The sequence below is a fragment of the Sphaerodactylus townsendi genome, linkage group LG15 (assembly GCF_021028975.2).
Source record: "Sphaerodactylus townsendi isolate TG3544 linkage group LG15, MPM_Stown_v2.3, whole genome shotgun sequence".
Lineage (NCBI taxonomy): Eukaryota > Metazoa > Chordata > Lepidosauria > Squamata > Sphaerodactylidae > Sphaerodactylus > Sphaerodactylus townsendi.
In genome coordinates, this window is record NC_059439.1 from 32,939,815 (window position 1) to 32,954,603 (window position 14,789).

A 14,789-nucleotide genomic window follows, 5' to 3' on the forward strand; every position below is an offset into this window, starting at 1 on the left:
AAGAGAAACCATTCTTGTAAACAGCTGTGAACTGCAGCCGTTTCAGAAATACGTTGGGAAAACACCTTTAATGGCGGAAACATCTGAACCACTCTGGGCGTGTTCAGGCTAACTTCTTGCCCATATTTGCCATGGTTTCTGGGGGATCCGGCGGTGTTCCCACTTGATAAAAAAAACCTCTAGTCCTTCTAATGATGGGACAGCTCAGCAAAATGTGAGAGAGCTCTGGCATTTAGTGACACTCTGTGGTTTGGGAAGATCTCTGGAATTTCCTGTCCTCCAGCCTTCCTGATTACCTGTCCCTAATAACTATGTGCTTCCCTCCCTCTGGATTGTTATTTCCTTTGTTTTCGTAGCCAGGGATGGTGTCAGAAGAGACCGGAGCATCTTAGAGGTAGGTTTGGGGAACCAAAATGGGTTACGTTGTATATTTGTGATGGGGGCCGATTGCCACCGGTGCTGGGGCGCACGGCAGGACCGGAAGCGCACCGGAGCAAGAAATCTTGTTCCAATGTGCTCCCTCTTGCCCCGTGAGTGCTTCTTGCTTTCCGCGGGGAAAGCGAGAGTACTTCTGGGGCAACTTTTTGCACCAGAGCAGGGCAGAAGTGGGGTACAGTGGGTAATTGGGCTTGGTTTCTCACACTGGGGGAGCAGGCTGGTAACCCCAGCAAAGGACAGAATGTGTCCCCCATTTTCGAGATGGAAGGATACGGCTGCATTCATTCTCATCCACGCCCCACGCATAATCCTCGGTAAAATTATTTTCACAGTTTTAAAACGGTCAGGTGATTGGACTAATTACATATGTGTCAAACTCGCGGCCCTCCAGATGTTATGGACTACAGTTCCCATCATCCCCTGCCAGCATGATGCTGGCAGGGGATGATGGGAACTGTAGTCCATAACATCTGGAGGGCCGCGAGTTTGACACCTGTGGACTAATAGAACAAGGAACAGACTGGAACGTTCCATGGTTGGCACGGAGGGGAAGGACTTCAGCTTCACGGGCGAAGGGGGTTTGGTTTGGTTTCCGTTCTTGCCACACTAGTAGCCAGTGCTGTGTGCTATCTCTTTAGCCACACACTCACCTTGTGACCACCCATTTTGACGTGCCTGAACTGGTATTCTGTTTTTGCTACATTTCTTTTCACTACATTCATACTCTGCTTTTCTTAAAGCAGCTTCGATCATTCTCTTCTTTGTTTTATTCATCGCAATAACCAGTATGTTATTTTATTTGACTTCATTTATACCATGCTTTTCTCCTCAATGGGGACCTTACAGAGAGACGGGGAAGGAGATTGTAAACCCCTTTGAGTCTCCTTACAGGAGAGAAAGGGGGGGGGGTTAAAATCCAAAGTCTTCTTCTAGTCTTCTTCAAAGCTTACACTTGAAGAGCAGCAGTGGCGTAGGAGGTTGAGAGCTCGTGTATCTAATCTGGAGGAACCGGGTTTGATTCCCAGCTCTGCCGCCTGAGCTGTGGAGGCTTATCTGGGGAATTCAGATTAGCCTGTGCGCTCCCACACACGCCAGCTGGGTGACCTTGGGCTAGTCACAGCTTCTCGGAGCTCTCTCAGCCCCAGCCACCTCACAGGGTGTTTGTTGTGAGGGGGGAAGGGCAAGGAGATTGTAAGCCCTTTTGAGTCTTCTTACAGGAGAGAAAGGGGGGATATAAATCTAAACTACTACTACTACTACTCCTCTTCTTCTTCTTCTTCTTCTTCTTCTTCTTCTTCTTCTTCTTGTCTTCTTCTTGTCTTCTTCAAAGCTAACACTTGAAGAGCCTTGTGATGTAGTGGCAACTACCGCCCAAGCAATATTTTAAAATATCTGCACAGCCAACCAAATCTCTCATGGCCAATTAGAAAGATGGCTGGCAAAAGCCCTACGTCACTCCACCCACCTTCTAAAAAGACCAGGAAAGGTGTTAGCGGGTGTGGTGGGCACTGTGTTGGGGAGCTGTATTCTAAAGCGGCCATTTTCTCTGGGAGAACGGATCTCTGCAGCTTGGAGATCAGTTGTGTTTCCAGGACACACTGGGCTGATTTCCTTCCCTCCTGTTTCAGGTCCACTCATCTTTCCTTCTCTTCAGACCTTCTCTTCAGACAGCGAGACACAGTAATGGCGTCCAGGGGACTCCGCCTCAGGGGGGCTGCCTCGTTCCTCCTGCTGGCGGCCTGGCTGGCCGCAGCTTCCGCAGAGAGCTACCAGAAGTTCCTGCGCGAGCACTTCGACTTCCCCCCCTCCGAGGTCCCCAACCCCGACCGCTACTGCGACCTCCTCATGAAGAGGCGCCACATGGCCACGCCGCACCACTGCAAGCACCTCAACACCTTTGTGCACGCCGACACCCCCCGCATCATCGAGGTCTGTGGGGACGGAGGGGCGCCCACCACGGGTGACCTCCGGGAAAGTGCCGACGTCTTCCCCCTCACGCTGTGCAAGCTGCAGAGGGGTTCTTGGGCCCCCGATTGCAAATACGAGGTCACCAGGAACGTGGAGAGGATCGTCATCGCTTGCGAGGACGGCTTCCCGGTGCACCTGGAGACAGAAGTCCAGAACTAGACCGGGGAGCTTGCTGGGTGCTCCACCATCTCACTCTTTGCCCCATTCATGGTTATGAAGAAGGCCAAGCTGGTGACGTCTCTTGCAAATAAAACAATCCGCATTGTACCCGGGTTGCCTGTCTTCAGGGGTGGGGCTAGGGGTTCTGGGAAGTTTTGCAACGTGTAAAATCGAATGACCTCAAATTAAAAATAAAATAAAATATCTTTGTGTTGGTTCTGTACCTGTAACTAGAAGGAGGAGGAGGGGTAACTGTGTTTGGGACTCTTTAGTTTGGAGAGGAGACGTCCGAGGGGGGATAGGATTGAAGTCTATAAAATTATGCATGGGGTAGAAAATGTTGACAGAGAGAAATTTTTCTCTCTTTCTCACAATACTAGAACCAGGGGGCATTCATTGAAAATGCTGGGGGGAAGAATTAGGACTCATAAAAGGAAACACTTCTTCACGCAACGTGTGATTGGTGTTTGGAATATGCTGCCACAGGAGGTGGTGATGGCCACTCACCTGGATAGCTTTAAAAGGGGCTTGGATAGATTTTTGGAGGAGAAGTCGATTTATGGCTACCAATCTTGATCCTCTTTGATCTGAGATTGCAAATGCCTTAGCAGACCAGGTGCTCTGGAGCAGCAGTAGCAGCAGCAGAAGGTCATTGCTTTCACATCCAGCTCCCAATGGCACCTGGTGGGCCACTGCGAGTAGCAGAGAGCTGGACTAGATGGACTCTGGTCTGATCCAGCTGGCTTGTTCTTATGTTTCCCAGATGAGAAATATGTACTGTTGCAGTGGTGGGATTCAGCCGGTTCGCACCACTTCGGCAGAACCGGTTGTTAAAATGGTGCTTGTAAACAACCAGTTGTTAAATTATTTGAATCCCAGCACCAGAATTGGTTGTTAAATTATTTGAGTCCTACCACTGCTGTTGACTGGCCCACATTAGGATTTTCGTAGGCCCTAAACACTCTTGTATTCAACTCCCTGACTTGCTTCAACAAACCACTGGGGACAGGTCGTCATTGTTCCAAAAAATGTCCTGTTGGCCTCTACGGACCTCAAAATGTGCATAGCCGTTAAAAACTGGAAGTCAGCTTTGTTTGTGGATGAACATACAAAACATCTTCATTTTGAATTGTTGTTTTTTCTTCCCAATTCCTGTAATTTCCCTCCATTTATAGAAGAAGAAGAAGAGTTTGGATTTATATCCCCCCTTTCTCTCCTGCAGGAGACTCAAAGGGTCTTACAATCTCCTTGCCCTTCCCCCTCACAACAAACACCCTGTGAGGTAGGTGGGGCTGAGAGAGCTCCGAGAAGCTGTGACTAGCCCAAGGTCACCCAGCTGGCGTGTGTGGGAGTGCACAGGCTAATCTGAATTCCCCAGATAAGGCTCCACAGCTCAGGCGGCAGAGCTGGGAATCAAACCCAGTTCCTCCAGATTATGTACATGAGCTCTTAACCTCCTACGCCACTGCTGCTCCTGTTTTTGCATGCCCTAAAATTTCTTAACATGCTTAAAGTGCCTAATGGATAAGGCAGCCCTGACTTTTGGACAAACACACACATGCACACAAGCTTGACAACAAGGGCGGATTGGTGACAGCGTGACTCACCTGTGTTGCAGACCCTAAAGGGTCTGTTTTGGATTTGACCCCAAGACCTTTGCCGTGTGAAGGGAGAATCGGACCCCAATTGCTTTTAAAAAGCGACAGGTGAGATTCAGTGCCCTACTGCCACCTAGTGGCGGAATCCTGGCATTGTTTTTCCTTGGTTCAAATTTATCTTGAGAAATCAGCCAAGTGGTGGAATCAATGGAGAACAGAGAATCACGCAACCTCCTCCTTTTTCCAAAGACAGAGAGATGCAGATGGAGAAATCCAGGTTTATCTTAATGGCCTGAGATTAAATGCCTCCTTAAATGTGTCCTTATTCCAAAAAGGGAACTTAAACTCACCCACAAACACACCAAGACGATCCCTCGCTACATTTTCCTGGCAATAAAGTTCTCAATCGTTTTTGGATGAAATCTAAAAAAATCCAGAGTCCAGCCTTCGAGTATTTCAGCTCCTGGAAAGGTGTATCAGAAACGGAAAGAGTTCCTCTGAGCATGCACGGAATGCCCCCCCTTCCCTATTAAGGGATCCCAGCGAGGACAAAAGAGATTCCATACCGTTCCTTTTAAAAATGTGATTCCTGCAAAGAATGAAAAGTAATTTTTTTAAAAAATAACACAGGACTGAATAGTTCTGGTCCATTAAAAAAAGCAAATGCAAAATCCCATTTTGGAAGCAGGACAAAAAGAGGCAGAGGATATCGATGCACGTAAACAGTATGTGGGACTTTTAGCACTAGTAGGTATCAGTAATGTGGGCTAGGATCCTGTAGATTGGGTATAACTTGTGCCACTTAAAATTACAGGAAAAAAGCAATTGCCATAGACAAAAACAGCTATAATCATCATGCTTGGAAATTAGTCCAAATCTGCTAATAAAGGCCCCAGCGAGACTTGAACTCACAACCCCTGGTTTACATGACCAGTGCTCTAACCCCTGAGCTATGGAGCCTGTTTTACAAAGAAAGTCTTGTCCATAAATCTAGCAAAAATTCTCAAGTTAAATAACAGTCACACCAAATAACAATTACATAACAGTCACAATAAAGAATCCTTGCAAGTCTCCTAATGAGTTTGATAAACTTTCTCGTCTTTTCCATGTTACCTTCTTTTTATAAAATAAATCTTTGCTACGTCTCTGTTCAGATCTATTTTCCTATCTCTGTTCAGATCTATTTTTATAAAAGCTTGGCTCAGCTCTCCTGGAAGTTCAGCTCTCCCATCGCTCCAGTGGGAAATTCCCTGAAAGACTCTGCTGTCCGTACTGGGTGTCGGCATAGATTAAATCCACGTCTGGCCCATGTCATTCTAAAGAATTTAAAGCGAATTTGCAAAAGTTGGGCTCGTCCGGGATTTGAACCCGGGACCTCTCGCACCCAAAGCGAGAATCATACCCCTAGACCAACGAGCCAGCTGTTCAGATGTGTTTGCCAGTCAGTACTTACAGATGACGGAAAACTAGTTTTGTTCTGTGTAATTATGTGGGGTTTGCACCTCAGCGCCATCTACTGGCAAGAATTTGGAGTTATGGAAGCACGGAGACAAAGCCAACATTTGAATGTCCTGTGCTGTCCACCAGTATTATTTAAAATGACCTTATTGGCTATCGTTGAATAGTAGCTTTGCCATAATAATGTAACCATTTGTTTATGAAGTTTACCAACATTTGGAGAATATGAAACTCCAACGCCACATTATAGACCAGGGGTCCCCAAACTTTTTAAACAGGGGGCCAGTTCACTGTCCCTCAGACTGTTGGAGGGCCGGACTAAAAAAAACTATGAACAAATTCCTATGCACAAATGATTGTAAAATGTTTGATTTCACCTTTCAGCCTTTCTGTCATGGTCTATTTTTAGAACAGTGACCAAAGGTATGTCAAGTACAGGGTGGGCTCCAAATATTGTTGGGGAGGCTGTGGAATACCTTCCCCTGTAAAAAAAAAAAAAGCAGAACTTTCCCAATGAAGCATTCCAACTAACCCAGGATCAGGTATCTTCCTGGGTTCTTTCCTCCCTAGCAGCCAGCGAGCGATTCGCCAGCCTGGCTGATGCCAATGGGAGTGAGGCGGAACAGAAAGCCTGAGAGCAACACATGGAGTAGCCGAGAGGGAAGGGCGGAGCAGGAGTTGCCACGTGTAAGGTTTCCAACTCTGGGTCAGAATATTCATGGAGATTTGGGGGTGCCATCATGTAACTGCAATCAACAGCCGTTGGGGCCGGTTCCTCCTCTCCCTTCAGCCCCCACTGCACATGAATGGAGCCATCGCCGCCATGCCTGGCGGGCCGGATAAATGCCTTCAGGGGACCACATTTGGCCCCCGGGCCGTAGTTTGGGGACCCCTGTTATAGAGGTATCTACGGTACATTAAAAAGGAGAATTTTAATATTAAAGCCGTACTTTAGGAAAATTTGAACTCGTGACGGATAAACAGCGCCACACTAAATCTACAATAGACCAACTAAACAGATTCCTGCCTGTAGAGTCAAAGACCATTTCTATTTTCTGCCAAGAATCTCTAACAAAAATGCTGCTCTGATTTTGTCTTTTGAATGGCAGTAAGTTCATTGAATGGCACGGGTTTGCCTCAAAAGTAAATAAACACAGGACTACGACCAAGTGATCCTTTTTCACACCACAAATAACAGATTTATGTAATTCATTGTCAGAAGATGGCGGTGACCGGTTTAGTTGACTTTAAAAAAGGCTTCAACAAAATCCATGTAGGAAAGGGCCATCAAAGGTTAAATGGCCCCTCCATAGTTAGAGGCAGTGTACCTCTGAGTACTAGCTGTGCGGGGGGACAATACAAAGAGGAAGACTTTGGCCTTTTTGAGATGCTTGTGAAGTTGGCGGGGCACTGTGGGAAACGGAATGCCAGACTAGATAGCCCTCTAAGAGGCGTCTTCTCAGGTTCCAGGGTGAAAGAGAGCAAAAACCCATCTGTCCGTTTTTATCCAAGACTGCAATCCTATATATTTACTTCTCAGCAAAACCAACAACAACAAAAAAAACCTCCTGCGTTTGCCAAATGTTGATAGAAGAAACGTGTGGATTTGAAGGTCATTCCCCAGATAACACCGTCCCAATCCCTGGGTCTGCTCCATTGCAATTCCCGGAGTAGCCCCGCTAATAGGAGAGGAGTCCAGAGGTTCCCAAGATAGCTTCCCACCTTCCATGAGAATTCTGGTATTGGCGTTCAGTCCTGGAGCCTATATCAAGTGTCTGGAACATGAGAAGTCCCTTTAGTATACACAGCAGGGATTGAGAAGAGATTCCCCCAAGAACGTGGCAGCATAAGGTGTTTTCTGCAACTAATTTGCAGAGATTTGTTTTCTGCAACTGATTTGCAGAGATTTGTTTTCTGCAACTAATTTGCTGCCTTCTCTAGGGTTTGCCAGCCTGTGATCTCCTGAAATTACCACTGATCTTCAAACAAACCAGACCAGTTTCCCTGGGGAAACCGGTAACTTTGGAGGGTGGATTCTATGATGTTATTTTCCCTGCAAACTGGAGACCAGTTGGTGGTGGGGACTGCTGATGTGGAGTAGAAATGGGAGATGAGGGCCCCTTCCGCACATGCAGAATAATGCACTTCCAATCCACTTTTGATGCACTTTGCAGCTGGATTTTACTGTGCAGAACAGCAAAATCCACTTGCAAATGTAACCTCTATCTGTGGGCTCTGTGGAGCAGAACTTGGAATGAGTTTGCAACAACAATTTTTAAAAACAAAATGGTTTACTTTCTTAACATATAACATATAACATCAACATTTAACATCACACTTCAAGGTCCTGTTCAGGTAGCATTTTCAAGTCCTTCTATTTACAGTCTGCTGATACTGCCAAGTCCAATTCTTCTTTGCAAGTGGGTTGGCTCCTGAAGACTCCAAGGGCTTGATGAACAGGATTCAACATGATGAAGGTTTCCAGGAGAACTCTCACCCATTACAAACATAAAAAGAAATACAAATCAAGGTCCAAGTCTGGTAGCCTTGTCTCCTCCAAACTACATGAGGTCTGCAGCCTCTTGCTGCTTTGAGTCTCCACCCCTTACTGGGTCAACCCATTCTGAGCATGGGGGTTACACAAACAATTGTGAAAGTGGATTGAAAGTGCCTTATTCTGCATGTGCGGAAGGAGCCAGAGATTTGCTACTGAACCACTACATTTTGCATTTGGCACCCGTGCGCAATGGCGTGAACGTTCAAATCCCTATGACCACATGCATTCACACAAATACCACATAATACCATATCCAGCAGTGTGCAGAACTACGACCATTAATACTACTATTCAGTGTGACACCATTAGGTCCCGCTTTATGACATTACTAAACCCTACCCATTGCCTCATCAGGACCAATCTCATGAGCCTCAGTACTTGGCAACCATCCTAGATCCATGTCGATCTTGTACATGCATGGCCATTATCATGAAAGCAAGCCTGGGAGAGCCACGCTTGTTTCAGTAAAACCTGGGTTCTTTTCTCCAATCAACCAGGTGAGGTCTCAACGATTTTTATTGAAAAACAGAAATCAAAGAAATAAAACATAAATGCAGTAAGAGATTGCTCCACTGGTTACATTAACAGAAATCAAAGAAATAAAACATAAATGCAGTAAGAGATTGCTCAACTGGTTACATTAACAGAAATCAAAGAAATAAAACATAAATGCAGTAAGAGATTGCTCAACAGGTTACATTAACAGAAATCAAAGAAATAAAACATAAATGCAGTAAGGGATTGCTCAACTGGTTACATTAACAGAAATCAAAGAAATAAAACATAAATGCAGTAAGAGATTGCTCAACTGGTTACATTAACAGAAATCAAAGAAATAAAACATAAATGCAGTAAGAGATTGTTCAACTGGTTACATTCCTTTTGGTTCTTTGTCCCCATTCCGGGAACCCATGGCCCAGAGATGCTTCTCTGACCACATCTCAAGATGGAATTCCAAAACCTTTTGTTTTCCCCTTCTCAGGAAAACTCTGTTCAGGCCACGAGGTAACTTGGGCCTTTGACGTTGCCTCCTAGCACCTCTGCATAGTTTCCTGTCCTCCCTCCAAAAGATCAAAAGGCAAAGATGCTTTTCACAGTCATATGTGACTTCCCTTTACTGTAGCGATAGCATCATTCCATGACAGCTGTGATCAGAACATGTCATTCTGCTGCCAATGAAACCTATTAATTGTGTTTGAATTGCGGTTTGTCTAACCTTCAGGCCTCTTCCGCACATGCAGAATAGTGCACTTTCAATCTACTTTCACAACTGTTTGCAAGTGGATTTTGCTATTCCGCACAGTAAGATCCAGCTTCGAAGTGGATTGAAAATGTATTATTCTGCATGTGCGGAAGGGGGCTGAATCTCACAATAGATCTGGATGTATTTAAGATAGAGCAATTTAGTGACGTTTCTTGCTTCAGAAGCCCATTCAAAACAAACCATTGCAGGGTACCTCAATACAGAGGTAGCAGGCAGAGAAAAGCCTGCCTTCAAAATGAGGGAGGCAGCCTTGCAGGCAGTGGTGAAAACTGAGAACAGGAATGTTTTCCAAGGCCCCTTCCGCACACGCAAAATAATGCGTTTTCAAACCACTTTCACAACTGCTTGCAAGTGGATTTTGCCATTCCGCACAGCTTCAAAGAGCACTGAAAGCAGTTTGAAAGTGCATTATTCTGCATGTGCGGAAGGAGCCCAAGAGTATCACCTCGATCTGGATGGCATAAGCTAGCCCCGATCCTCTCATATCATGGTTGCTGGCCCTGGTTACAGGAGACAACCAGGGTAGTCCAGGATGGCTACCTAAAGTCAGGCAACAGCAAACCACCTCTGTTTGTGTGTGACCTTGAAACCCCTACAGAATCACCAAAAAGCACCATATAACTGCTCCTGTTTGCTGCTATGAAATGGTGAGAGGTAGGGTACAAAGCACATACAGAAGACCCCCAGATATTTCCAGGTTTAAGGATCTCCCGTAACAGCACTGGGAATAGCCACCGAGCGCACATCGGTCAAAAGGAACCAGGGCTAGGTAGACCAACACCACGAGTCAACGTGATCCACTTTCCTGTGACCAGATCATGTTCTCGCCCGGCCTTGAAGTTGAGTTGATTTTTTTCCCTTCTGTTTCTTTTAGCAGTTCTGCCAGACTCACACCCAAGGGGACGGCAGTTGTGTAAATAACTATCTCCCCAGTGCTTCTTGGCGGCTCCCCGGATCCCCAATGGCAGCAAACAAGCAACACGACTTTAATAAGACCCCTGGTGCAATCGAGCCAAGCAGAAATAAATGCTGTTTAGATTAACAGCAGACTTTGAATCCTCGCAGGGATACCTCCTTGCCAATTATTGTCCCTCCGCTACGCAGGTGCTCTGAGCCCAGCCAGAGACCTCATTATTTCTGTCTAAACTTTGTTCAGAAACTTTGTTACGTTGGGGATGTTTTTGGGGGGTGGATGCGCGTGCGCGAACGGAGCGGGGATTTTTCTCACGCTCTGATCAGCTACGTCCCTCAGGGAGGGCCTTCTGAACAAGCACTCATGAAAACAGCAGATGAGAACTGAGGAATCTACAGTGCTAGATATAGTGATACATTCCTGTGACATTTAGATTTATGGGGGTCCAGACGGTCAGACCTGGATTTGGGAGGAAGGGGGACATTTTTAGAAGTGACTTTAATTGTGCCCCTCGAGGTCTTGCTTAATTTGACCGGAGGGTGTTCCTCACAGTTCCTTTACCTCACGTCTGACTTTGTTTAGAAAAAAAAAAGTCTAGTAACAATTTCAGAATTAGCGTGAGAAATTTCCCCTGGCTTTTTATTTTTACTTTATTTTAAATGTATACCCAGTGGTGGGATCCAAAAATTTTAGTAACAGGTTCCCATGGTAGTGGGATTCAAACTGTGGCGTAGCGCCAATGGGGCTGGGCGGGGCATTCTGGGGGCGGGGCCAGGCATTCCGGGGGCGGGGCATTCCTGGGCGGGGCTGTAGCAAGGACGCAGCCACTGCGCCGGTCCTTCGGTGGGAAACGAATGCACGCAGGCGCAGGCTGCCACGCACGCCGGTGCACCTCCTGCTAGACTGCTTCAAGTTCTGCACGCTACTGCTGAGAGGAGGGGCATAACTAAGGCAAAAATCATGTGGCAAAATCACCAGTTAGTAACCCCCTCTCGGCACACACAAATAATTAGTAACCTACTCTCGGGAACCTGTGAGAACCTGCTGGATCCCACCTCTGATGTCATGTATGAAAAGGTTTCAGACTAAACCTTCCTTCCTTCTTTCCTTCTTTCCTTCCTTGCTTCCTTGCTTCCTTGCTTCCTTGCTTCCTTGCTTCCCTGCTATCTTCTATCCTTCCGTCGGTCACCCTTCCCTTTACAGAGAGCAGTTTCCAGCATAAAACAATACAATAAAATCTACCAGGTGGTCTATTTTTCACCAGCTCTCTGCAGCTCTCAGTGATTTTATGGCCACAAGTCATTTGCAAACCGGCCCGTTTGATGTATTGGGCTACAATTTGGGAGGCCTACATTCGACACTCCACTTTGTTGCGAAAGCCACCTCAGGTTTCTCCTATAAACTGAGCCTCGCCTACCTCGGAGGGCTGTTGGGAGGATACAACGGAAAAAAGGGGAAACCATGTACGATGCCTTGAACATTGGAGGAAGGGGGAGGAGAGAAAAAATGCTTTTTATTGCAGTTCAACTAGCATGCCCTCCCGAGAAGAATGAGAATCGTAAGAGCGATCTCTCGCCTCCCTCGTACAACTGCAGCTCCCACGGTTCCCTGGAGAACGAGGATGGTTATTTATAGGTTCCAGCTGCTTTGCAAACCATGCCCTTATTTGCTACTGTGGTACCAGACGTCACCGGGGAGGCAACAGCAGAGGTGTAACATTAGAGATCAAACCTGATTTTTTAAAAAAATCTGCAATGGTACTTCCCCTCAGCCTAGCCCAGGGGTAGGGAACCTGCGGCTCGAGAGCCGCATGCGGCTCTTCTGCCCTTACACTGCGGCTCCATGAGCCGAGCCGCCGGCTTCATCCTTGCCTGCCCTGCAGGCAGCAGGGTGGGCGCACCAAATGCCCGCAGCCGGCTGGGCTGCACTGCGGGCTTCCCCTCTCGCCTGTCCCATTGGAGCGGGGCGGGAGCTTTCCCGGTGATCGGCGAGGCCGCTGGCCCCATCCTTGCCCGCCCTGCAGGCAGCAGGGCGGACACATCCATGCGCTTCTCAGAATGAGCAGAGTAAAAGGTAAAAAACCCCAATATATACAGTGTTATCTTTATTTTAAATGTCAAAAATTATTTGGGGGTCCAAGTGTTTTCTTTTCCCATGGAAAATGGGTCCAAATGGCTCTTTGAGTGTTAAAGGTTCCCTACCCCTGGCCTAGCCCAAAGGTTTGTTTTGTTTTGTTTTGTTATTTTACTTTATTACATTTCTATATCCCCCACCCCTTGCAGGCTCAGAGCAGTTTGCAACAGAAAAAAAACAGCATGTATAATACTATAACACAATAAATATTGCAAATTTTAATTTGCAGGGTTGCTAAGGTCTGAGGAAAAATTCCTAGAGATCTGGGGATGGAACCGGGAAGGAATATGTAATGCCATAGAACCCACCCTTTGAGGTTACCCGATTCTCTGTAATAGATCTCTGTAAGATCAGTTGTAATTCCGGGAGATCTCCGGGCCCCAGCTGGAAGTTGGCAGCCCCAGTTCTAAGTGTTTGTTCAGTATTAACATTCTCTGGGTTCAGCTTTCTCTCATGTACAAGGGGCACAATCATGGGAGGATTTGGTGCATTTGAAAGTTTGTTCAATAAAGTGCAAATAAACTCCCTCCCCCTCTCTTCCACACACACACACACACACACACACACAGGACAATTCATCGAAGCCCACAGACAGAGAAAAGGCTCTTCAGCCGTTCCCTCATTAACACACAAATTAGCTTAAGGAGTTCATCGAATGCCCCTTGAGAGTCGCTTAACCTGGCGGGTGAAAGACGAAAACAGTAAAACTTCATATGGTACCTGCACTCTCAAACATCCGCTTTGAAACCCAGGGGAGGGGCAGGCCAAGAATATCAACCTTGGCCCAGCAATTACCCATCACTCGGTGGTGACTTTGGCTCAAGCAGGAGGCATTGTGGGAAAATCCTCAGCCAGCTGTCCCTGTGAGAGATCTAATTGGACTAATGGCAGGGCTGAGAAGCAAGCCGTATTGTTTCAGCTGCTGGGCAACGGGCCAAGCGGAGGGAACTCTGCCAGGGAAACCTGGCACAGCAAAACAACAGACGTTCAAAATGGCACAGAGTCCATGGGGGTTTGAGGAACAGAAGCCTTTATTGGCATGTTAAAAGAACACCGAGGGGGGTTTGAGAACTTGGCCCTTGACTTACAAGCAGGGGCGTAACGAGGCAAACTGTAGCCCTGGGCAAAACCTGAGTTGGATGCCCCCCCCCCCCCCGGTCGGCCACTCCACCCCGACCAAATTTGTTTTGCACCAGGACATTGGTGCATGCAGGGGGGGCATTTTTAGACATATCAGCACTAAAATTCCAGCGTATCATCAGGAGACTGTCCTTATGCTACCCCCCACGTTTGGTGAGGTTTGGTTCAGGGGGGCCAAAGTTATGGACCCTCAAAACTGTAGCCCTCATCTCCTATTAGCTCCCACTGGAAACAGTGGGGGATAGGGGCACCCCGTTTGGGAGTCCATAACTAAAAACCGTGCCCCCTGCAGGCCAAAAATGGAAAACCACTAAAAATACCCAAAAACGAACCCAGCATTTTGATGCCCCCCACAAGGTGATGCCCTGGGCAGCTGCCCACCTCGCCCAATGGGCATTACGCCAGTGCTTACAAGGCCTCTGCCTCAATCCCCTAAACTATGCAACCAGCCCTGGTGGGAATTCTCTAGTGGGCTCTTTTTCATTTGTGAGTTGCCAAACTATCGGGCTTTGCTACATTGCTCCTGCCGCTCTGCTTTTTACAAATAGTCTAATATCCAGAAATCTAGCCCGTAAGTCCCCTCTGCACACGCAGAATAATGCACTTTCAATCCACTTTCACAATTGTTTGAAAGTGGATTTTGCTATTCCGCACAGCTGCAAAGTGGATTGAAAGTGCATTATTCTGCATGTACGGAAGGGGCCATGGAGCGTCTTCTAACAGCGGTCCTCAAGAAGTGCTCTATGAAGCTTTTGGTGCTCTGCGAAGCATCTGCAGGTGTCCTGTTTCAACAAATAGCAAGATATATGCAGAAATATGGTAGACAAGACAAGGTAATCAATTTCAGAATTAAGAAATCAGTTACTTTCTCTGAGGTGGAAGCCCTTCCTAGTGCTGGGGTTTAGCAGGGAAAGCATTATTTTTAAAATTTTATTTATTCTTCAAATCGAGAGCAGCAGTGGCGTAGGAGGTTAAGAGCTCGTGTATCTAATCTGGAGGAACCAGGTTTGATTCCCCGCTCTGCCGCCTGAGCTGTGGAGGCTTATCTGGGGAATTCAGATTAACCTGTGCACTCCCACACACGCCAGCTGGGTGACCTTGGGCTAGTCACAGTTCTTCTGAGCTCTCTCAGCCCCACCTATCTCACAGGGTGTTTGTTGT

At 46.9% G+C, this 14,789-nt stretch overlaps 1 protein-coding gene and 2 non-coding genes across 3 annotated transcripts; 1 reads left to right on the forward strand and 2 right to left on the reverse strand.

Moving 5' to 3' along the window:
* Nucleotides 1–167: 167 nt before the first annotated feature.
* LOC125445130 (ribonuclease-like) lies at nt 168–2,672 on the forward strand. The gene is made up of 2 exons (XM_048517994.1): nt 168–394; nt 2,067–2,672. Exon 2 carries the CDS (start codon nt 2,122–2,124, stop codon nt 2,563–2,565), a length of 444 nt encoding a protein of 147 aa, XP_048373951.1. The 5' UTR covers nt 168–394; nt 2,067–2,121; the 3' UTR covers nt 2,566–2,672.
* Nucleotides 2,673–5,050: 2,378 nt separating this feature from the next.
* TRNAT-UGU lies at nt 5,051–5,123 on the reverse strand. Its single transcript has one exon. It is a non-coding gene; the product is annotated as a tRNA-Thr (tRNA).
* A 387-nt stretch (nt 5,124–5,510) lies between these two features.
* On the reverse strand, nt 5,511–5,582 carry TRNAP-UGG. Its single transcript has one exon. It is a non-coding gene; the product is annotated as a tRNA-Pro (tRNA).
* Nucleotides 5,583–14,789: the final 9,207 nt, after the last annotated feature.

Coding starts and splice junctions, on each gene's coding strand:
- LOC125445130 (XM_048517994.1), top strand. CDS start 2,122: ATGGCGTCCAGGGGACTCCGCCTCAGGGGGGCTGCCTCGTTCCTCCTG.